At 52.9% G+C, this 23571-nt stretch overlaps 1 protein-coding gene across 1 annotated transcript in view; it reads right to left on the bottom strand.

Annotated features, from left to right (window-relative positions):
• Window positions 1-9721: 9721 nt before the first annotated feature.
• LOC131492394 (liprin-alpha-1-like) overlaps window positions 9722-23571 on the bottom strand; it is a 29944-nt gene continuing 16094 nt past the window's right edge. Inside the window, 7 exon segments of the mRNA XM_058696022.1 lie at window positions 9722-9890; window positions 10556-10707; window positions 15323-15542; window positions 17321-17400; window positions 18630-18692; window positions 19984-20115; window positions 22086-22169. Of these exon segments, the coding sequence (XP_058552005.1) occupies window positions 9722-9890; window positions 10556-10707; window positions 15323-15542; window positions 17321-17400; window positions 18630-18692; window positions 19984-20115; window positions 22086-22169 (900 nt within the window).

Genomic DNA, 23571 nt, shown 5'->3' with positions numbered 1-23571 from the left:
ACAGAGGCAGACATCTCTTGGGTCCGAATAAGAGACACTGCTCAAACTGGGAAATTCACATCTACAGGGAGGTCTGCAGAATGTATACAGGTACCTCACTGGAGAAACATGTAACACCACCCCGCTACACCTGAGTCTCTTGCAAGGGGCGTGGAATAGAGCAGAAGAGCTCCGGGTGTCTCAGGACAGAGGATGCAAAGTGCCACCAAAGGCTGATGTGTGCAGTCAACCATGCTGAGCTGGATGGCAGAGGAGGCTCGCCCACTGTCCTCAGTGAGTGCTCTCTCCCGGACTCACAGGAAGTGACTACACAGAGGGCCAGGTCGTCAATGCCTGAAGGACAGCAAAGCACCTGCTGGCTGAAGCCTCGCCCGCACACTGAAGGACAGCCTCAGGTCTGGTTCTGGCACCAGCTGGCTGAAGTCTCGCCTACGCCGTGAAGGAGAGTCTCTGATCTGGTTCTGGTCTACACACTGGCCCATATTAGGCTCGTGGTGAACTGGGGGCAGCAGTGACACCAACACCCACACTCAAGATGCTTCTGGGCTTCCGTCCTCCACCCAGAGCCCCCCCCCCACCCCCCAGTAAGGCCTTCTGCCACATTGCCCACACCCCGGCACACATGAGAATCCTAAAAGAGCTTCTAAAACGCAGGAACACCTCATGAGAAAGGTCAGTCAACAGAGGAGGATCTCACCTTCAGCGCATGGACTCAAAGCTCTTCTGCAAGAAGTCTGAGCCCCTACTTCGCCAACTCTGTGCCCGAAGTGAAACGGCACATGCTGCCAACACTGACCTTGTCCATCCAGTCCTGCCACGTGCCGAACTTCCTGCCATAACCATGAGAGGCTTTTGTTCCTCTTTCAAGCTCTTTTCCTTGAGGGTCTGGTGTTCTTAAACCTCATTCTCTCTCAACTTGTGTATGCTTGAAGGGAAGAAGGGGAAGGGAAGGGAAGGGAAGGGAAAGAACTGGGAATTGTGGGAGGGCGTCGGTGCCTTGTAAGGTGACACGTGAGGTCACCTGGTGGGATCTCTACACCACTAGGCCCCATTCCTCCACACCCCCAGTCCCTGCCTTTGCCAGTCTCCCCTTAGTCTGCCAGGCGCATCTTGTCAGTAGGGCTCAGAGTCAAGTTTACAGGGAAAACAGAAACTAATGTGCTCCGGGCCAGTGAGTCATCCCAAATCCAACAGTAGGTGTACGAAACTTGGAATTTTCTATATTCATATGGTGAAAAGGTTCTCTTTCATCAGGTAGCGGGATTAGGAGAAGCACTTTGCAAGCCTCAGCTCATAGCAGAGGGGGAAAGCAAGTCAACAATCCCACATCCCAGAGACTCTGAGGACGCTAGTCAAAGACAGTGAGGCAGGGGCGCCTGGGTGGCGCAGTCGGTTAAGCCTCCGACTTCAGCCAGGTCACGATCTCACGGTCCGTGAGTTCGAGCCCCGCGTCGGGCTCTGGGCTGATGGCTCGGAGCCTGGAGCCTGTTTCCGATTCTGTGTCTCCCTCTCTCTCTGCCCCTCCCCCGTTCATGCTTTGTCTCTCTCTGTCCCAAAAATAAATAAAAAAAAAAAAAAAAAAAAAAAAAAAAAAAAAAAAAGACAGTGAGGCAAAATGTTTAGACAGCATCTCTTTACTTGAAGTACTACTGGGTTTACATATTCTTACATACTCGAAGGTGACCTAAGAGACTATCAGAATTTATCATCTAAAGCCCCTTTCTACATTTAACACCGGGAATAGTGAAGCAGATCCCAAGCTGTGGTCAAAATATGGCAAGTCAAGAAGCCTTTAGAGCTGTCACAATCAGGGGACCACAAAATGGTACAAAGGCCACTCCACAGGGCTGTCCAGGGGTCACCACGTCCACACATCTGGATGACAATCCCAGAGTATACCGAAAAAGCAAACCGGCCCTGGCCACTGCCCAGTGTCCTTGGGATTTGCGATGGGGGTAGAACCGGCTCCAACACCTGGAACGGCCACAGGGTGCCCACGACTGTCCCAGGGGTTCTCCCAACATCCAGCATGTTTCAAAGCCACGGGAACAGAAACGACGATGAGAGCAATGGTGACTCCACCAGCTCGGGAGTCGGCTCCCAGGGCCTCGACATCCTCACGTGGCTTCTGTGGAAGGTGTGGGCTCAGCAAGTCAGGGAGGAACCTACACTTGTGTCTAAAATACCCACACGACAGACTTCACCCTCTTTTGGGAATGATTTCCTGGCTCTGCCTCAGCCAAGAACAGCTTCATTTTCCTGAAAGATATTGGGGCCAAGGAAGTCGAGCACCGCAGGTGACCAAACAGATCAGAGGGATGGTCCCTCACAGTAGGGACGGGAAGGTCCAATCGGAAGCCGGTGAAGCCTAAAGAAAACTCTGAGCACAGTTTCAAGGTTCCTTTTACCTACACTTCCTGACTAGGAAACACCACCGGGAGAAGTGGCAGTGTAAGGCCATGCCGAGTCAGGTGCAGGGCCCGCTCTCCCACGGGACAATCCCTCGGCTCTCCTATTTGGGGCCTCTCATGAAAATATGGGACTTAGAAAACAGCTCCCCAGTATATCCCACGCGCAGTGACAGAGCAGGAAAAGTAGAGTCGTGGAGGGGAGTTTAAGGTCAAAAGTATTCCAAGACATGGTGTGTGGCAGGAACGCCCACTAGCAGAGAGCATAGGTGACCAAGTCCCCTGATGAAATCTCTGCTCTTGAAGACAAGATGCTAGAATCATCAATACAGGAACTGTTTGTGATGGGAGATTCTAAGCCACCACGTACCTACGCGAACACATGTATAGAAGCACAGGGTCACGTGTTGTGGGAACATCAGCTCCCAAGACAGACCAAATCGTGCCAGTGTGGGTTCACAGGAAAGCTGTGTCCCCCTGGTCTGTGTCTCTGCCTTTCAAAAGACCAATTTCACACTAGCATTAAGATAGTCTCTTCCTTGGTGTGCTCATGGTGCCCAGAAACTTTCACGGTCTTGGCCCCCATCTCTGCTCCTTTCCACTTATATCATTCAGAAAGGTGTGGTCAATGAGGAGTGAAGCCCACACAGGGGATTGTAAGAAACACAGACAACCCAAATGAAAACAAGAGGAAAATCACCTTTGGGGAAAAGGGAGACAGAAGGACACTGGTGACTCATAGCACAAAATAGGGTCAGTTTCCCATGGATCTCATCAGCACCCCCTCTTCCTTGGGAATGGGCATGGTGTGGCCTTCCTAAGATTCCACATCTGAAAGAGCAGGGCCCCGGGTTGGGGATGCCTGGGAGAACGGCTCTCAGAGGCCACCAACAAGCTCTCTGGCCACAGTGTGACAGCTCTAAGCTTGAGGGGCTGGGCAGCTGGGCCACCAAGTGCACACCCACAGCCCCGTGGGTTTAAAAATTAACATGAATAAAAAAGAAAATAAGATGTTGGAGACCAAGACAACCTTAGCCCTCTATTTTTGCAATGTGACGATGCCTTACTCACTGCTTTAATTACAAGTGAAATTTTTTTTTGTTTTTGTTAACTTTATTTTGAGACAGAGCACATGCATGAGTGGGGGAGGGAAGAGAGAGAATCCCAAGCAGGGTCTGTGCTGTCAGCCCAGGGCTCGATGCGGGCCTCAAACCCACAAACCATGAGATCGTGACCTGAGCCGAGGACAAGAGTCAGACGCTCAACCAACTGAGCCACCCAGGCTACCTTAATTAAACAATTTTCAATTAATGGACATTATTTTATTCTCCTGAAAATGTTTACAAATAGCTTTTACTTAATATTCCGAGAGCATCCTGGCCTGAAAACCAGAGCCATGGCCCTGAAGCACGGAGGCCAGGCTGTGGGCCTCCCCTCAGCACCAGTGGAGAAAGGTTCTGTTCGCCTCCTCTTAGGATGGCTGGCCGGATGCACTGAAAACAATCCAAGCAAGCGGGACGGCAGCCACCGGTTGCGCAGGAGAGGCTGACCTACTCTCTAACTGCTGGATGTGCTCTGGTGTGTGTGCCCCGAAACCCTGTAGGCAGCCACCATGCCCATGGCTCACAGCGGACGGAGGCCTTGGAGGCGGCACAGTGGGACACAGGCCTCCCTGCACCTGGCCCTCACCACAGCCCAGGCTGGCTGACATCCTGGCGTCCAGGCCTGATGCTGCTTCCTCTCACGTGTGGGCAGGATGGTTTCCTCTTGCATCACTGTCTCCCACGCACGTCCTAGTGCCTTTCCAGAGTGGTTCCTGTCTCACGGGTCCCTGAAAGTGCCTTCTACCAAAGCAGAGAACACACACCCCCACCAGGCCCACGCACGCTCGTGGCTAGGAGAGGTCCAGCACACTCGAGTGAGAAGATCAACCGGCAGTAATCCTGATGCACACCAGAGGTCCTCTTGACAATTTTCCATCTTCTGCTTTCTGCCTGGACAGTCTAGGGCCTGTCGTGTGACCCGAGAGTCCTCTTCCCCGTGGGAGGGTTGGGCCCGTCCTCCCCACCCTGATGCCTCCGCGGTAGGACTAGGCAGAGCAGGCCTTCTCCAGAAACAGGTGGACTGGGGAGGTGGTCCCATCTATGTCCAAATCTCTGGAACCTGTGCATGTGACTTTATTTGGAAAAGCAGGCTTTGTAAGTGCAGCTACGTGGAGGACCTGGAGACCACCCTGGACTCCCTGGGGAGGGGGCTGGGGAGTACACGGAGGAATGTTCTTAAAACAGGAGTCAGGTAAGACCACCGAGAAGGGACAGAGCATGGGGCCCAGCAAGCACCGAAGCCGGGCAGGATGGAGCCTCCCTGCTCCCGCTGAAATCTGCCCATGCACCCGGTGGTGTGGACACAGCGCTGGCCTCAAGTCAGGACGGGGAAAGGTGCCGCAGGAAGACAAGGAGGAGAATCAGAAGAATCCACGCCACTTGTTCCCACCGAGGACTCAAGCGACAGGGGGGTAAGAGAAAGCAGAACGTCAGAGATGTTGAGAAACACCATCAAGTGAAGCCACATCATCAGGAAGGAGGCAACAACCCCTCTTGGGCATGCGCCTGCTGCCCCTCTGCAGAGGCCATGGGGACAGACCCCTCCCGGTACCACGGAGCACCCACCTGGGAGGTGGCAGGACTCGACCAGCAAAAGGCGAGGAGGAAAGTGTGAAGTCACAACTGCATTCAGAACACTCGACGTGACCCACAAGAAAGGACCTTAGGGGCAGCAGTGATGAGTGTACAGTGGCCTCAAGGAGGAGTGTGTAGCGGGAGGAGAGTCAAGGGTATTCGGTGGGACCTGGCGGGTCTGTGGAAAGGCCTGCAAGCCCCGGAACATTCAGTATGGGGGAACACAGCCAAGGATGGCTAACGCGTGTTCTCAGAGAGGCCACACCCCTCGGACATCTGCTTGGTGCTTGGTCTGTTTCTCAACTGACATTTCTTTTTTAAGCATCATTGGATTCACCAAATCAAGTTTTAATAAACCGTGTGCAAACGAATATACCTATGGGGAATTGGTCTCTTTGCAGAAACTCTCAGATGCCTAACACTTACCCAGCTTTGGTGGGGAAAAAAACAATCTTAGATGTAAAACGCAGGGAAGCACTTTGTTGTTCCAAACCTCACACTTAACACTAAGGACTAGGAAGTGCAGAAACTAACGATCAGCCAGCAAAGGTTCTCAACAGGAAGACACAGAATGACCTAAATATGCCCTGACAGAAAGGAGAAGGGAAGTCTTACTCCACAGAAAGAAACTATGTGTCCTTCACAGTTAGTAAACGATCAGCCCTGGCGGCAGAGACAGTACAGGAAGAGGAAATCCCAGCGATTGTCAGCTGTGCGCTCCACACAAGGCCCACGGGTCAGGGCGACCATCCCTTGACCCAATGGCCATAAGCTCTCTGTGGCGGGGAGGGAAGGAACCATCCCAGAGTCGCCTGAGCTATGAGGGATCTTGTGCCACAGCCTCCCGAGGTGGCCTCATGAGGGCTGCTTCGGAATCTGTGTCTTCTCCTGTCTCTGCCCCTCCCATGCTCATGCTCTGTCTCTCTGTCTCTCAATAATAAATAAACATAAAAAACGTAAGGAAAATCTACAAATGGGGAATGAGGTCCACTCTTTAAGCTTGTTCACAAACAAATGTAAAAAGTTGATTTCCGTAAGAACAGTAAGACCTTTATTAGAGTTGCACTACATTATTTCCAGGGTCTCGCGTCTTCCTCCTGGGTGCACACCCAGCACTCTGCCCCGCGGTGGGAGCCCAGTGCTTCCTGATTGGTCTTCTGAGAGTTGTGGTGCCAGGGAGCTCAGGGTGGGCGTGGGGCAGGGGTGGGGGGAGGACTGGCCCAGGTCCCCCCCCCGCCCAGGCTTGCCGCGGCCTCAGCTCCCAGGTTCTGCGGGTCACTCCAGGCAAGCTGCCCAGGCCCCCAGGACTAGGCTCTGATAGAGCCAATGCACTGAGGACACCCACGATGCCTAGCTGTAGTAGGTGGAAGAGCACACTAATATTCAAGCAGATAAGCAGAAGTTAGGAGTCATCATAGATCATTGAAGTCTGAGCGCGCCACAGCCTTGTTACATACGAAGTCGGCCATTCTCCACCATTGTTCACATTCCAGTCAAAGAGCCTCCCGTGGCGCCGTCGCCGAGGGGCTGGGGCAGGTCAGCATGTCACGGACCGACGACCAGCTGCATCTTCTTTGGCTGCATAGAGGACAGAGAGGAAGTGGCCCAGAAGTCTGCAGGGAGAATCTCTGCTGACCCAGCAGCTAAGTCACAAATGTCCTTGGGTCTACACTGTTTTCTCCAAGAAGGTGCCTTCCTAAAGTTTTGTCATCCTCCAGAAATCAAGACTGATTGGAAATTAAAAAACAAAAGTGTATACTAAAGTTACCAGCCCTTTAAAATGACCTCGCTCTGCAATTTTGTTTACAGGTATTTACCCACATTCCTGACAGCCATCGGGCCCCCTGCCCAGAAGGCAGTCCCAGGGGGTAAAGGGAGACAGGGCCACCACACTTGTGCCAGGACCCTGACCGGGCACAAGTCAACAGAGTCCTGGGCTGCCTGGGCCTGCTCCACTGTCTATGTGAAATCACTTCCTGCCATAGAAGAGACTACCTTTTCGCTTTCCAAATAGTCTTTAAGCTGCAGACTGTGCCACACGCTGGGACAGTCCCACAGCACCCTTTCCCTTGCCCTGTTCTCCTCACAAGCATGTGTTCATTCTTATGGCAATCACGACAGTCTTAAGTAGTGGTGTGGGAGTAAATCAGTCCTGGTTTTGTAGAAGGAGAATGCAACGTTTTGTGTCTTTTCAAATAAATAACTGAAACATTCCTCCAGAGCACAGGGCCCTGGATTGCAGTGAGATATCCGGCTACCCCCAAAACACAACTTACAGGCTCTATTCCCAGGCTGCAGCCAACGTGTTATGTCAAAAACATTTCTGAAGACTATCCGTGTCAAATAGCAAAAATGAAAGAAACCAAACTCCTTATCTCTGTGAAACTATTGGTGTCTCAATAGCTAATTGGTTTATTTATTTTCTTATAGTTTTCTTTTTTCATTTTTGAAAGAGACAGAAACAGCAAGAGTGGAGCAGGGGCAGAGAGAGAGGGTGAGAGAGAATCCTAAGCAAACTCCCCACTGTCAGCACTGCGTCCAATGCGAGGCTCAAATTCACCAAGTGTGAGAACATGACCTGTGCCAAAACCAAGACTCAGATGCTTCACTGACTGAGCCACCCAGTTGCCCCTGTTTTACAGTTTGAGAGACAGAGAGAGAGAACGAGTGTGTATGAGGAGAAAGGGGCAGAGAGAAAGGAGGAAGACGACCCAAAGCAGGCTCCACGCAGAAAGCAGCCAACCCACACTTTTTGTTACCTCTGAACTTACAAAAATACACATTTCGGGGAGCACTGGGGTGGGAGAACCAGAAGGCACTACCACAAATATTAGTGTTTTCATTACAGAAAATATAAGGATGTGAAAGAAAACACATCAGCAACATCTAAGGGACAGAATTTTCCCAGCATGGTTCCAGGAGCAAAAGGTCTACTTTCAGTATCAAATTGCATACAGCCAGGTGGCAACTATCCAAGTTAGTGTAAAACACTTTTATACACTTCAAACATAGGGACATTCAAATCAGACCACTGTTAAACAGTTTCTACAAATTTCCATTCCCAGGGAACCAAAAGCCTGAGGGTTCCTACGGAATTGTGAGCAATAACAGAAATAACGGCAATTCACCTGAACTACAACTGACAGCGTGCCGGTCATGATCCTTATTATGAGTTCTGAGAAGGAGACTACATTGAGGCAGACGGAAAGAAACCAACGGACATGTCCGGGGGCTGAAGCGGAAACGGCCTCTACAGGGAGGGGCTCTGTGGGCCCAGTGTGGACTTGAGGCACCCCACTCCAGACCTCGCAGGCTCTCAGGGCATTGAAGAGTGGCCACACGCCTTGCCTAATGTCCGGTGTATCACAGAGCCCACTGACTTCAGCCCTGGCTCAAGGCCCCATCCCGTCGTCCCACCATCCCCAATGTCCCCCCTTGGCCCACCTCCTGCTCCACCCCGCTAGCCTGCAAACCACCTCTTCTGTTGAAAAGAGCTCACTTTTATTTATCAGTTGTCAGATCACTGGGATATGGTTTCAACCTGCCTCCTTCACCCACTTAACTCAGCTCTGGGACACGGTCAACCCACGTGTGACATGATCTGCAGTGGAAAGTCCCAGAGAGATATGCCCGCACCACTCCTCTGGGCCCCCATCCCGGGCATCACAGCGCCTCAGCTGCTTGGTAGCAAATGAAACCCACTGCTGTTACTCGTTGTCAGAATCGAGACCAGTTGAAAATAAGATGTACTGATTAGACTGCAAAGGTCAGAGTCTATTTAAGAGAAACTCAAACACTACAGGGGAAGGAAACACAGGGGCAGCCTAGTGAGTGCGCCAGAGAGGTCACCAGCATGAAGGACAGGTTCTGAATGCTGGTGACCAGGTCCTCACAGGGGCTGCAGTTACACATAATGTGATGCAGCTTCTGTGTTGCAAGTATCTCGTGGATATTTAGATGCAGACACTCCTGAAAGCCATGTGACGGAAGTGCTCCCACTGTTCCGAGTTACAGGTGAGAAAACGGAAGCACAGGAATGCTAATATGGACTTTCCCCAGAGCCCCAAACCCAACTGTGCAGGAGCCAGGCTCAGACTCAAGTGCTCTGGGGCCACACCCTCACGTGAGCCACAACATATCCTCCCTGCACAACTTCTCAAGGTACACTGGGAATCCATGTGAGACCCTTCAAGATTTCATACGTGCTCTACGTCCTCCAGGACCCACAGTTTCAGAGGAGCCTCAGGTTCAGCGTGGAGGACATAATACTGCTTGGCAGCTATAGACTATATTGAGCAAACAAACAGCTACTGCTTTCAAAACAGGTACAGCTGAAAAGTGTTCAGCAAGGTGACAAGAAACACAATGCTTATTTTTTAAAGTTTTTGGTGTTTTTCAGCTTGTCTGCCCAATTTTCTGAGTCCCAGGGCACCTTGGGAGGGTTTTCAATTCAGTGGCTCCAATTCAGTGGCTGTGGGGAAGCAGAGTGATGAAATGGGAGGTGGGGGGTGTCAACGGCCACGGGAGGTCTCCCGACACGGGGAGGGGTCTGCAGGCAGAGACACCACGGATCTAGAGGAATGAGGCCAGTAAGACCACCCACACGCTGCAAACACGCAGGGGACACCAACCTGGTCATGCAGGCTCGTCGCTGGCGTGGCTGGGGTGGACCTTTTCTTTTCTGGCGAGCAACCAGCGGGTGGATTTTGTGATGCCCTTCTTCTTGGGGGCATTGTTCAGTGAGTCCTCGTTATTGCTAGTGTTGCTGAGGTTGCTCAAGGGGCCATCCTGAGAGGCTGTGGATCTGGGGGACGCACAGGAGAGCATCTTCCACGCGTGCTCGTCGCACGACACACCGCCCCACGTGATTAGAAGCACAATCCCCCAGCTTCTAGGGAGGGCTGCGCCCTGGGAGCTGACACTGTCTCCCTCCCAAGTATATCTGGAGTCCAAGCACCTTGGGTGGAGAACGCTCAGCACCCCTCCCTGGCCGTGACCCGGGAGCACGGAGGACATGCACACCTGAGCCACCCCAGGACGTGGTGCGAGTAACAGAGAGGCTGCTGAAGCTGCCTGGTGGGGGTGCGGGGAAGAGAGCATGGCTCCTGACAACCCCACAGGGCACAGTGCAGCCCAGGAGAGGAGCCCTAGGGAGCATGTCACCCAGGATCCACCGGGAGGAAAAGGCAGGTCTCAGGACTGCTGGTGTGTAGGATCTGAGCAAACGAGGTTGCCCTACAGCCACCAGCATCACAAGACTCTGGTCTTTCCCACCTGCCTTTTGCCCTGCTGGCCACACCCAGGGCACCCAGGCAGGTATCCCAAGAACACCGTGCACGTAAACTCAGTTCATTGGCCTTTCTTTGGAATCGCTGTTCCGACCCTTTCTCCCCCATGGAGAGATCAAAGGGTTCTCAGAGCTGAAAACCAGCCCACAGGCATATCTCCTACGATGCCTGTGCCCCTTACTTTGTGGCGTCCCTGATGTCCTCGTGGCTGGCCTTGGGCAGTGCCCCTTGCTGCAGCCTGTCCAAGCTCAGGGACCTCTGGGAAGAAGGAGCTGATGGTTCCCATCGTGTCCTTGCCACACTATCTTGTGACTCTTCCTCCAAAGGCAGCAACTGTGGGGTGGAGAGGAGAGTGACATCAGTTCACCGTGCACCCAGACAGAGGAGCACACAACCCTGAAATGACAGCCAGCAACTCATTTGAAAAGCTATGAGCTGTGCTTTGTGCAGCGTCCAAAACGACTTCCTAGGATCGGCCTAACGCCAGGGAAAGGGTGGTTTCGCGTCCGGGCAGTGGGCCCACTGAGACCCCCAGCCCATCTGCACCGAGGGGTGTACCCTCCCCAGGACCTCGCACCACCAGGAGCCCGGCCACAGAAGGTAGAGGCGGAGACCCAGACCATGTCACCATACACCACGGCCAGCTGAGAAGGAAGGTGCTTGTTTCCTGACGCCATTCAGGGCAAACCCTGGTGAGCACGGAGCCCTCCCATGCACGATTGTGCAAAGCTCTTTGTTTGGGGGAAATGGAGCGAGCTTGTGGCCTAATCCACTGTCACTTCTGGTAGCGATGCAAGGCTGGAATCTACAGGGACGTGTGTAAAATGACAAGGCACCCAACCCCCTGACCCCACACTCGGGTCTGACTTCTGCTTCTCGGGGACATTTCGGTTGAGGTTACAAACTGACGGACTCATCGGCAGCTTACAGACAGTCTGCTCGACACGGTGGAGACACAGTGTCCCTTGGCTGCCGTCACGACAAATGAACCCCTTCTGACTCCATTTTTCCTTCTGTCACAGGTTGTGGGTCTGTGGCTATGTGGCTGTGGGCCCTGAAAAGGACCGTGGAGCCACGGACCCGCCAGCGTTATGACCCTTGACAGGTCCTGGTGGTGAGGCAGGGCCGGATCTCATGAGACACACGTGTAGGACGGGCGAGACAGGCACAGCCAACTGGGTTTGTACCAGGACCTCCGAAGCTGCATGGGGCTCGGGACACCCATGGCGGTCAGCACCAAGTGGAGCTGAGCTCAGGGAAGACACAAGCATAACCAACAATTACAGACACCTGCCTCCTCTCCTGATTTCCATGAGAATCATCAGACAACAAAAGGCTACCTTAACAGGCTACAAATTATCCACAGAAAACCAAACAGGGTTAGACTTGCTTCACGCAAGTAGATTTCATACCGAGGTGGAAGCAAGGATATGGAGAAAACAAACACCGAAAGGGAACAAGACAGGGAGCCACACTAGCGACCAGGCTATGAGGTGAGCAGAGACGGAGGGTTCCGGGAGCACACCCTCCCCTGTGTCGCAGCGCAGTCCACACACAGGCCCCCGCCCAGCACTGGGTCCTGCCAGACTTGTGCCTATGGGCCATTTCAGTCTCAACCAGAACGGGAGACTCCCGCAAGGCTGGGAAGTGCAATGCCCGTGCTGGCCCTGTCCGCATGGACCTGACTCCCACTGCACATACACCTAGACTTCATCCCCCAAAACCTCCAAAGAGCCCTCCAAGTAGCCATCAGTGAGCTGGGGGAGCAGGCCGTCCTGCCTGGGTGTTCATCACACGACCCTCTGTTCCTTGAGAAAGGCTTGCCACAGAGGAAAAGGCAGCACGAGCCAGCAGAATGCAGGGCGTGCCCTGTGCCCCGTCGCCGATGTGAGCTCCTGAACTCTGAGGACCGTGCACCGATGGGCAGTGTGTGGACACCCCAAGGGCCATGATTCTTTCGCTGTCCTCACTTACCAGGAGGGCAAGGCAGGAGAAAAAGACGGTGATTAATACACCCCGGTCACAAAACCACCAGTGACCGAACTGGCACTTGAACGCGAGAATTCAACTGAACGGACACACCATCTCTGCAGTGGAGGGGCTCCCCCAGCTGCCGCCCAGCTCTGTATCAGAGGCACGGCCCTGTCAGCACATGGCTGGGAAGGTCTGGGATGGGGGTACGATCCAGGAAGCAAGGCATCCCAGTTATGAGGCGGACTCTCTGGTCGAGGGTTCCGACCCGAGGCACGGCGCTTCCCCTGAGAATGGGCACACCCACATCATTGTCCCCTGGACACAGGAGGTGTCCTGTCCCAGTGAGGGGCACTGTAAATGGGAGAAGGGCGCCCGAGCAAAGGTGGGGTATGTGGCAGAGTGGTTTCTTGGCCAGTGTTTGCCCTGCAAAGTGTCCTCATGCACAGGACCCCGGCTCTCGGGCTCTGGTTGCACATCTGGAAATGGGCTAACCACACAAGCTGTGGCTCGCGGGGATGTCTGTGAGGGCCAGGTAACAGGATCCTAAACCACTGCACACACCAGGTGGCGAACCCGAAGAGCTCATTGAATGCTACTGGCTACGGCTGTCAAAAGCGGTTATCCCGAAATCGAAAGTCTATGGCTCTGCTTCAGTAATTTCTCTTCCTAGAAACTTCTATGTCTCATGGAACTAAGTACGCAGCGCAGCGAGCAAGACACAAACGAGAGACAACGGCGAGCTCTGGTGGCCGTCGCAGGTACCGTGGAAACCGGCCGCCACGCTCGAGTCCCCAGTGGCTCCTGTACTTCCCCGCACACGCCAGCCGCTCGTCCTTACCCAGCTGTGGTGCTCACTGTGAAGAGACGGGCACTCTCCCCCACACCACAGACAAACACGGCTAGGTTGCACTACGAAACCCTTTCGCTTCCTCCGATGCTTCCTTACATCACTAGGCTGACAGAGGCATGCAAAGAAAGGAAGAGAAATCAGATTTACTGCACACTAGGAAGTTAAAATTTCCAAGACAAAACGAGCAAACATATTTTAAAGAGAACAACAGGATGGATATAATTGAGAGAAGATTTAGAAACAACCACGACTGGAAGCAGAACTTTGTGCCACCACACATGTAAACGTGTGTTTACCAGAGACGCTACCAATTATCACTCAGGGACGTAAAACTCCATTACAACATACACAACTCATTAAAACATGGCATCCTGCCGAACAAAGACATCTAACAGGTGCCTATTCTAAACTTTCCTGTAACTGTTCTCCTTGTTGAAAACCAAGTTACACCTTTACAGTATCACCCTAGGGGATGCCGAAGTTCCCGCAACACCTTGTATAACTCCAAACAAACCCACTCTGTTAATGCCCTGCTGGACGTGAATGTGAAATCCTGACCTAGAATTTGAGTGACAACCTCTCACAAATCACTGTGCTGGTTACAGGAGGGTGCCCTGGGCAGGTACGTGATAAAAACGGGCTTAGGGGCAGGTGACAGCTTCACTTGTAGGAGTCCTGAGTTTCAGTGTAGAAGGCAGTACTTGTGCTCAGTAAGCCCATGAGATTTGGAGTCCTGAACACGAGCGTCGGCTCCGCAAAGCGTGCTGTCTGTATCGAGCTTCCGTTCAGCTATGCTCAGTGCCTTATGTCTTTTGAAGAAACACTTCGTTTACAGATTATTACCTAGATCAAACCCGTATCCACCTGTACTATACAGTGATACGCTAACGACAATTTATCACTATTGGGGCAAAACCCCACTATCTACTGACAAATGAAGATGCAGGAGAAACAACACGAGCCAGCCACGACTGACCACAGACGCTCCAGGGCAAAACAGCAAACTGACAAAACACAAACCACAGAACTTTTACCCTGTGTCTCCTTCCAGCTAGCACTGCGTCTCTGCTCCCAACCAGAGTTCAAGTCCTCCAGAAAGCTGCCCCTACTGTGTCTACACAGACTCTGGAACTCTGGCGAGTGGGCTTTAGCGCAAGGGCTCCTGGACCAGACCACCGTGCTCCTCGGCCTCCACCTTGCCTGGCCCCACCCAGCACGACCAGGCCACCGCTCTCCCTTTCCCTGAGCACCTGGCTCACTGAGCTCCTTCCACCTTGTCGTGACCGCTTGGTCTCTGCCAGTTCTGTGTCTCTCTCTCCACTGCCACACTGGGCAGTGCCCAGAGACCCACCCTTGGACTCTGGGGCTATCCACAGGTGCCCACCTAGGGACTTGTCAATCATCTGTCAAACAGAAATAGATTACTAACACACATATCGCCTTACTTCCCTTTCGCTGCTGGTCTCTTCTCACTACACTGTGCACACATAGGGGTGCAGGCCTATCCTCTGACTTTTTATCTATTTATTGCTTTCTTTGTTTTATTTCAAGTGGGGGACGAGCAGAGAGAGGGAGAGAGAGAGAATCCCAAGCAGGCTCTAGGCGCGGTCAGCACAGAGCCCCATGCGGGGCTGCGGGGCTCCGGGGCTCGATCGCACAAACCCAGAGATCGTGACATGAGCAGAAATCAGCAGTCGGACGCTTGACCGACTGAGCCACCCGGCGCCCCTCATCTGGGTTTTTCAGTCATGCTGCACCCTAGCTCTGGGACGATGTCTGCACCAAACTTGTTCCATGACTACAGGTGCTCAAAACTTACACAAATATATAAAAATATACGCAGCCGAAGAGACAAAGGACAAAAGTACTTAGACTCCAAAGGTGAATTCTTTGTTGTTTAAGGATGAATACACGTGTTCATTTAACCTTCATTAGCGTTTCAAACCCTTACTAATTTGCATTGTGCTGTACTTAACACTAGGTCCTATCTTAATCCACATTGCTACTTGATACAAAGAAAGAACAAAAGCTCTCAAAAGTAAATTCTAAGGCAGCAAAAGAAGAATGGGGGAAGCAGCAAGGAGAAAGCAGCCTATCAGTCCTTTAGTTCCAGAAGAGCCTCACAGACAGGAAAAGGCAGGTGACATTGGAGCTGGCAGGTCGGTCCCACGAGAGCCCCCAGAGGATGGAGATCCTTGCCTTGGAAGGCTCATGTCGCAGACGGGCCACACGGCCTTTCCGGCGGCGCTGCAACACCGTGCTGCTGCTGCTGCTGCTGCTGGCATCCGTGGGGCTGTCCGCCAGACGGAACCTGGAAGCTGGGATGCTGCCGACATGCGTCCACCTGAAATACGGAGGGAAACAATCAACAAACACGCACACACACACCGAGGTTGTTATCTAAAGAAAAGGGGACTTTGTCAGCCAGGCCAAAACCCGTCAATTAGGAAAATGAGGTCACAGAAAAAGGTCTCCAATGAAGGCATCCTTGCCCCTGGCTCCAGTGCAAGCCCGCTAGCCGGGTCCTGTGGAGACAGGGTCTCCCGGGCCCAGCAGGTGCAACGCATCCCCGCGGCCCAGACGTCCCCGAGGTGGAGCAGCGCCTGCCCCCAGTCAAGCTGTCATCCAGCGTGTCTGCACCACCTCCTGCCCAACTGACCGGGAAGCACTCCTATACGTCCCTCTGGCCTTCACCTGCCATCGGCCCACGTGTGCCAAGGCCCTCGCTGTGATGCCAGGTGACCCCAGGTTTTCCTCCACCAGCCACTATCGGCCCCAGGGGCATCCGCGGCAGGATCATTGGGAACCACAGCTCGCAGCTCCCGTACACAGGAGGCAAAAGCGTCTCTGGCCTCTGTGCAGTTAGACTAACAGACAAATGTCCCCCTTGGCCACAGAAGTCTCCAGAAAAGTTCCATGGAGCCCCCAGCCCCTAGGGTGGAGTCACTTAATTGGGCTGTCAGCTGCTCCCCTCAGCAAAGGCTCTGGGCACGAAGCGGTCAGCAGCTGTGAAGGAGCACCCGCCAGCCCACGTGCCCGGCCTCAGCCACGGGTTCACCCTCCACACTTGAACCCTGCACGGGAGTCCAGTGGCTCCTTGATCTCTGGAAAAGAAGAGAAGCTGACTTCCGTTTCACAAATCCCAGTGCGGCCTGAGTGGGCCTGCCTTTGGAGCAGGAGCCTGCACCTAAGGGGGCCCAGTCAGCTACTCGAGGCACTGTCACACCAGAATGACTCTCACCTGGTACCTATTTCCTACAAAGAAGCAAGCAAACCTTTTAATACCTTGCTGACAATTACTGTCTGCAGGAAGCAGCTCACAAGCCGGCTGACCCGCTCCCTCACAGGCGACTCACCAATGTCCCAACAGACTTAAAGCGATTACATGTCATTCTCCAGTCTTTTCAAAAAGCTAAGAAACTGGGAGCACTGCGCTAACCCCACCAATGTGAAGGTGACCTTCACAACCATGGCCACGTGTCCACTCCCATGGTGACCCCACTGGTGTTACCGAAGGGACCACAGCTTCCGGGGACGCTGGGTCCGAACCTGGCACGCTGGACCCCTCCTAGCCCCACACCATCACTGCCACACTCGGTGGAGGGAGGCCGCAAATAAACCCACCCAAACACGAACAGAACTTTCCCTAACTTCCACGCCTCCTCCCATGGCTGTGAGCTCTGTCATGCCTCCCGGTCTCCTGAGATTCCAAACCTAACCTCTGCAATGAGGTTTCACTTCTCCCTCTTGCCAACTACGAAGCTACCGGCTCCCTGAGCTACATCCAGTCACTCTGCCCATTCGGCCAAAGGATTCCTCTGGAAGATACACAGCAGGTGCTAACATATGTGTTTGTGAGGTGGTTCATGTTAGGCACGGTGAAGGGCAGTGTCCCCCCCAGCCCCGCCCCATCATCAGTTAGGTGGTACCTGGAAAATGGATCGCATCAGACTACAACACGCTCAGGGTTATTGTGTGTAACTCTGATCCGGTTCGGGTCATAACATAGCACACCCACGGTTCTACATTGGAACCATGAGCTGGTTCAGGTCATACTGGTGACAGAGGGAAGCCGCCCCCAGCCGCATCTCAAACACATCTGTGACCCAGGAAATGTCATACCCGTGGTGAAGCGAAGAGCCTCTCAGTCTTGCCCGCTTTAATTCAGCCCTCAGTGCTTCCATGCTCTGTAGAAGCCGATCCTGCAAAGCAGCAAATGACAACGACACTCACTGCAAGCAAGGTTAACGATTCTTTGCCTCAAGAGTCCGTTCAACACGGAGCACAAACTGGTAGTGGCCAGAGGAGAGGAGAGTAGGGGCGGTGGGCAAAAGAGGTGATGCTGATTAGGAGGCATAAGCATCCAGATATCAAATAAGGCCATCTCGGGGATGAAAAGCACCGTACAGGGAATACGGTCCGTGATACCCTAAGGACTCTGTATGGTGACACACGGTGACCACAGTGATGGTGGTGAGCACAGAGTTACGCGTGCAATTGGTGAAACGGTATGCTGTCTACTTGAAACTGATACAACACTGTAGGTTCATTACACGATGGGGAAATTTAGCAGTTACAAACCCCAAGACCATTGTCTCTAAGAGTCCTCCAGTAAACACCCGGATCACCAAGTGAACGTCCTAAACCCTACTGAACAGTTAGGTCTCAGGCCTAGCAAGGTTACAGAGGAGAAACACCGAGCCACTAACACTTCTTCCTAATTATGTAGAGAGGAGCAGGACTTTCTGGGCGGTGGGGGAATAGCCCTTCTGTGCAATAGGCACGTGCTCCTTCGTGGACCCTCCGCAGCCCAGACTCACGTCTGCACACGCAGCACCAGGGAGCAAAACCGAAGAGGACCTTCGGTCACACAACAACGCCCTAGGCAGTGCCGTCCCAGGCAGCAGACACCGCCGCACGTGGCTAACTGAGCGCCCAAAATGGGGCTGGTCCCGACCACAGGGGATGGAACTGTGAGACGCCCCGTCGGTTGCAAGGACTGAATGTGGAAAAACATTGTAGAGTAGCTCCTTCATGTCTATACTATTTACATGATACAGTAACACGTTGCCTGCATCGGGCTACATGAAAACTAACATCACCCGTCTGTTTGACCATTTCGAATGCAGCCGCGAGAATCCTTGGGATGACACCCGTGTCACCTGTTACCTTCCTGCTGGGCAACGCTGCACTCAACGAAAGGTTTGCGTGAACATTTTAGCTTTCGAGCGGACCCCCGAAGGGACTCAGAAATCTGAACCCCATAGGCTGCACAGCTCCAACTCCGCCACATGCGTGCCATTCAGACTTGCCAGCGTGGGGCCCCTCGAAAGCACAGTGGTGGCTCGCCTTGGAGGAAGTGTCAGCCCCAGAGGTCACCTGCTCCTTTCCAGTCTCAAGGGATCACTGAATGATTGAGAGATGGAAATACCTTCTCACGTTGCGTTTCTTGTAACTGTTTTTTCAGATTGCCCACTTCTCCTAACGGAGACTTCTGAGAAAGGTACAGTCCTTTAGTGTTGATTCTTTCAAACGTTCCACATGCTAGAGTACACCTACGTTTCTCTTTACAATAACGCAGCACCACAGAAAAGGCATGGAGTGGATGGCCATACCAACGAACAGGGTCACATGACCACAGAGTGAAATGCTGTCTGTGAAACTGCAGTAACAGCCTTTACTCATACTTTGTCCATGTACAATTTCTTCACGGATCACTGTCTGACTGTAAGTATGACAAGTTCCTAAGTTTACTTGCAGCAGGTACACTGGTTCGTACTAGCTTTTAGGGTCTGTGATGCCTCAGTCACTTGGAAAACCTGACCTAAGTTTCGTACATAGAATTCCAATCTCACATACAACTATTCTACCTAAAGGCTGGCCCCAGTGATCAAGGTAGAACCTCACGTGGGGTATAATAACGCACCTCATAATGGGTTTTACCCAAAACAAGTGTGTCGTGTAATTAGCATTGCTCACTGGTGTCTCCAAGTGCCCATCTTAGGGAAGATTCTGGGCTCATCTACAGGGACACAGGTGTCACCAGAACCGGTAGTATCAGGTCCGCACCCAACTGTCACCACCAGAGCTTCTCTCACAGAGATCCTATGATACTGCTTCCCTCCCGTTACACCTCAAGTGTATCCGTTATGATGGTGTAAGAGTCCAGGCTTAGACTCTTTCCAACTCAGATGAAAAGAGGGAAGGCAGGAGATGGAACAGGAGAAACTCTGTTTTCAGCTGCTTAAATGCTTGACAGAAGTGCGCACTCCTACCGGTCCGTCTGGACAAAAGAGGTACAAATTAGCTCCCCAGACAAGAACCAGGCTGAAGGTTCCAGCACAGGGGTGGCCAACGAGGGCCTGCTGACCACATCCAGCCACTGCCGGGTCCTATCAACAAAGGGTTATCGACACACGGCCCCTCCCCTTAGTTATATACTGCCTATGGCTGTTTCTGGGCCCATCTTTGATTAGCATGAAGCTAGCTTACTCCTTACCTCTCAGTTAGTAAAAGCCTAACATACTCTCGGGCCCTCCCCAGACCATACTCCTCTTCTAGACAGTAAGACTCACCTTCCCGCACACATACGTCGGGCAGGGACAGGACACTGGGAACTTAACGCAGACAGTGGGTAACAGCCTGCAGTTTTCCGCGTGAAAGAATCATTTCTACTTTCTACAGTGGCTGTTAGCCTCTCTTCCACGCTGCTCCTCAGGATCACAACGTGAGCGTCTCCTCTGTGAGGACGGGGAGGCACTCAGCCGCTGTCTCTCATGTCCTACCTTATCTTCCACAGCAGCCATTCTCTCCTTAAGATGACGCTGAAGACGCTCATCAGATTCGGAAAGGAGCTGGTCAATAGTGCCCGACAGACATTTATTAGTCTCTTCATTCACTTTTTCTCTCTGCCTTACCTGAAAGAGAAGACGCAGGCTTGAAGCAAAAGTGCGAACATTGGCTCAGACGTGCGAATGACCAGCGGTGCGACCCACACGCACGCCATCCTCGGCTGCCCCTTCCCACGGCACTCTTGGGCGTGCTTGTGCCTCACTGCCAGCACCGACCTCCCGGGACACAGAAACGCAGGAACCTGCTTCCTGGGGTCATCACTTAGCAGGTGCCTTTGTTTCTGGGAAACAAAACACGCATGGGCCTTCACGAATGTCCTCATTATTAGCTCTCAGATGGGCTCAGGAGGCAGATGTACATGCAGGAAAGAGCATATTCTTAAGGGGATCAGCTTATCTACACACGGGAGGAGGAATATTCCGGGGCGGAAACAGAAGCTCGGATCTGGCCTCAGGGGGAAAGAAATGAATCCATTGACAAAACCGAAAGATAAAACAAAATCCACTTTGGGAAAGATTCAGTGGTGAGAAAGACTTTCACCTGTTTTTCGTGAAGTTCCCACATCTCCTGAACGTTTTGTAATGGAACTTGTATTAGAAATTCATAACAAATTACCTCAAGTAATTTCTGAACGTAACCGCAAAGTTCACGGGTCTGTGTTATATACAACTCTCATCAATCGTCTGGTTTAAAAACTTGTTTCTGCCGCATCTCCTGAATTAACCCAAAACAGAAGCGCCGAGGACAGGCCGGCAGGATTCAGGGGCTCCTGCCGGGCGGAGGGCCGTGGGGTACGGACTACACATGTGCCCTGCAGTCGGGGGGCCCAGGGAGGAGGAAGAGCCCACAGGACACACCCGCAGGCTAGGCAATGGACAGTCCCTCCATGCTCGGGCTTCCTCATCTCTAAGCCACACCTGCTGGCACCTCTTTCCTTGGGAGCAGGCAACAGAAAGCACGACCACCACACCTAACACGCAGCAACGGCCATCACTTGGCCACCCCACAAGAAGGGATCAGCACCCAAGTATTTTTCAAGCAAAATAGCTTAAAAATTTCCTTGGAATTGTCTCAGTTATACTAGATTCCTTATCTCAACACCTGTCCTTCCAAACCAGCATACAGTGCTAAAGGCAATGAAGTGCTTCTCTAAGTAGGTGAGGTCGAATTCTTGGCCCAAGAGGCTAGTGTCTGGTTGTGCTCGCTTGTGTGCATGTGTCATGGCAGGCTGGGGTCGGCCAACACGAGCCGTCACGCTGGCATCAGAAGCTTCACTCCGCGGAAACTCATGTTTTATTCTCTGACCCTGAAGGCCAAGCACACGAGTTTCTGGTGTAAGTTACGGGAGAGTGCTTTGAGTTTTCTGGTGAAAACAAAACCTGATGGCCTTGGATGGACGTCCCAAGTTGGGGAGGCTGCTGCCTGGTCTGTCTCCTGGGTGTTTCACGTTGACGTCCGACCAGCTACCCAAGGAAAAGTCTCAGGGGATTCAAGGGACAGGGGCCTCCCTTTCGTCAAGTCACGATTATGCTATTCCTCTTCTTAGGAACATCTACCCTGACCTGTGCCTTTACATCTCAACTAGAAATTCAGGATGTGGGGACCAAGGTCAGGCCCATGACCTGATTTCAGGACCTCAGTGTCATGTCCTAAGGAAGGAGGCCCCTCCTCTAGGCTGCCCTACCCCAGGCCAGTACCTCCGCTTTGGCCAAGGGACACCCACGAGGTCCCGCGTCAACCGTGAGTAGCTGCTAATGAGCTGCTGGGCACAGTAGGCTGTGTGGGTGCCTCCACCCCTAAGCGGCACTGCCTCCGGGGCCCCAGCGTCCAGAGAACATTGTCCACATGCTAGGAGTGTTAACTAGCATCCAACTCGCACAAGAGTCCACTGTACCCCTGATGGGATCGAGAAGGGGCCTGGCGTCCACAAGGGGAAAAGTAGGAAACAAGGGACCACTCCATACCCCCACACCCCAAGCCTGCGCCTCATCCTCAACCACTGCCAGGTGCGCGGCTGCTCCGCTCGGACACGTACCCGCTGCAGTTCTTGTTTCTTTTCCTCCAGCTGGGCCTCCATCTGGCGCAGCCTTTCCTCGATGTTGCCACGCCTCTGCTCGGCCTGTGGGCGACAGCGGGGTCAGAAGAGCTGGCGGCCCCACACCACACGCTGTGCCTACGCACGACATGCTGTGAGCGGCCTTCCGCCTGCTCACAGTCCCTACCGGCCTCATGCGTGCCAGTTGGAAGCAGTGGGCTTCCATGCTGGTGACCGGGGGTAGGCAACGGTCTCGTCCCCACCCCGGTTCCCGGATCCTTGGACGGTGCCTCGTCCCCCGGGAGACACCCCTGGCCACTCAGCACGGACAGGAAGAAGCAGCAAGTGGAAAGAGCAAACAGGCGTGCTGCCTTCCTAAGCTGGGAAGTCACTTCCAACAATTTAGCTTCCTCAGCAGCAGAGTGTCCAAAGACAAACGGTCGGGCTACACGGCTGACCAGGGACAGGAGAGAGGACAGGCGAGAAAACAAACGGAGACTTGACATGCAGATCACAAAGGAGGAGAGACTCTGTTGGAGCCTGGGCCTGTGGGTGCCCAATACCGCCTGCCTGAATTGATGGCAGCCTTGAGGGTCAGCATCCCGTGACGACCCCACCCCCTTCCCACTGGGACCCTCACTGCACTGGAACCGGTGACACAGAAGCACCGACAGGCTCCCTGCTACAGGTTCCCTCAGCCCAGGTTCCGGAAGGACGGACTGGCTGCCCAGTCATGTGCTCCCTCGTCCTGTGCGCATCACTCGATCCCAGCACCGACCACATCATGTTTGGAAACTACCTCTTCAACTCTTCAACTGCTGCCTTCCTCCGTGGGTGGTGAAGACTGTGAGAGCTGGGAGGGCAGGGACTGTGTCTGGCACGTTCCTCGACTCTATTTGTTGAACCTCCGAGTGAATTCCTTAAAGATTTATTTCCTACAGGGGTGTCTGGGTGGCTCAGTCAGTCGGGTTCTGACTCTTGGCTTCAGTTCAGGTCATGAAGTCAAGGTTTGGGAGTTCGAGCCCTGTGTCAGGCTCTGTGCTGATAGCATGGAGCCTACTTGGCATTCTATCTCCTTCTTTCTGCCCCTCCCCTGCTCATGTATGCGCCCAAGCTCGCTCTCTCTTTCTCAAAATAAATGAACATTTAAGGATTTTTTAAATAAAAAACAATTGTGTTTAAAAGAGGATAGGATTCTCTCATTTCTCGGAAAAATTCTATTATTTTATTTTATTTTTTTTTGGTAAGTTCTACACCCAACAGGGAGCTCAAATTCATAACCCTGAGATCAAGAGTCCCAAGCTCCACTGACTCAGCCAGTCAGGTGCCCTTGTCCTTCTCTTATCCAAGGCTACTATCTTGAGCTTTGAGTCTCTGACTTAACTCTGAAAAGCAGTGAGTCTTAGATGCAGCCGCCGGCAAACAGCACACATCGGACAAAACCGGAGGGACCAAAACTGGAAATGATGACTGCCGTTTGAAAAGC

The sequence above is a fragment of the Neofelis nebulosa genome, chromosome 13 (genome assembly GCF_028018385.1).
Source record: "Neofelis nebulosa isolate mNeoNeb1 chromosome 13, mNeoNeb1.pri, whole genome shotgun sequence".
Lineage (NCBI taxonomy): Eukaryota > Metazoa > Chordata > Mammalia > Carnivora > Felidae > Neofelis > Neofelis nebulosa.
This window is presented reverse-complemented; position numbering and strand designations above follow the sequence as displayed.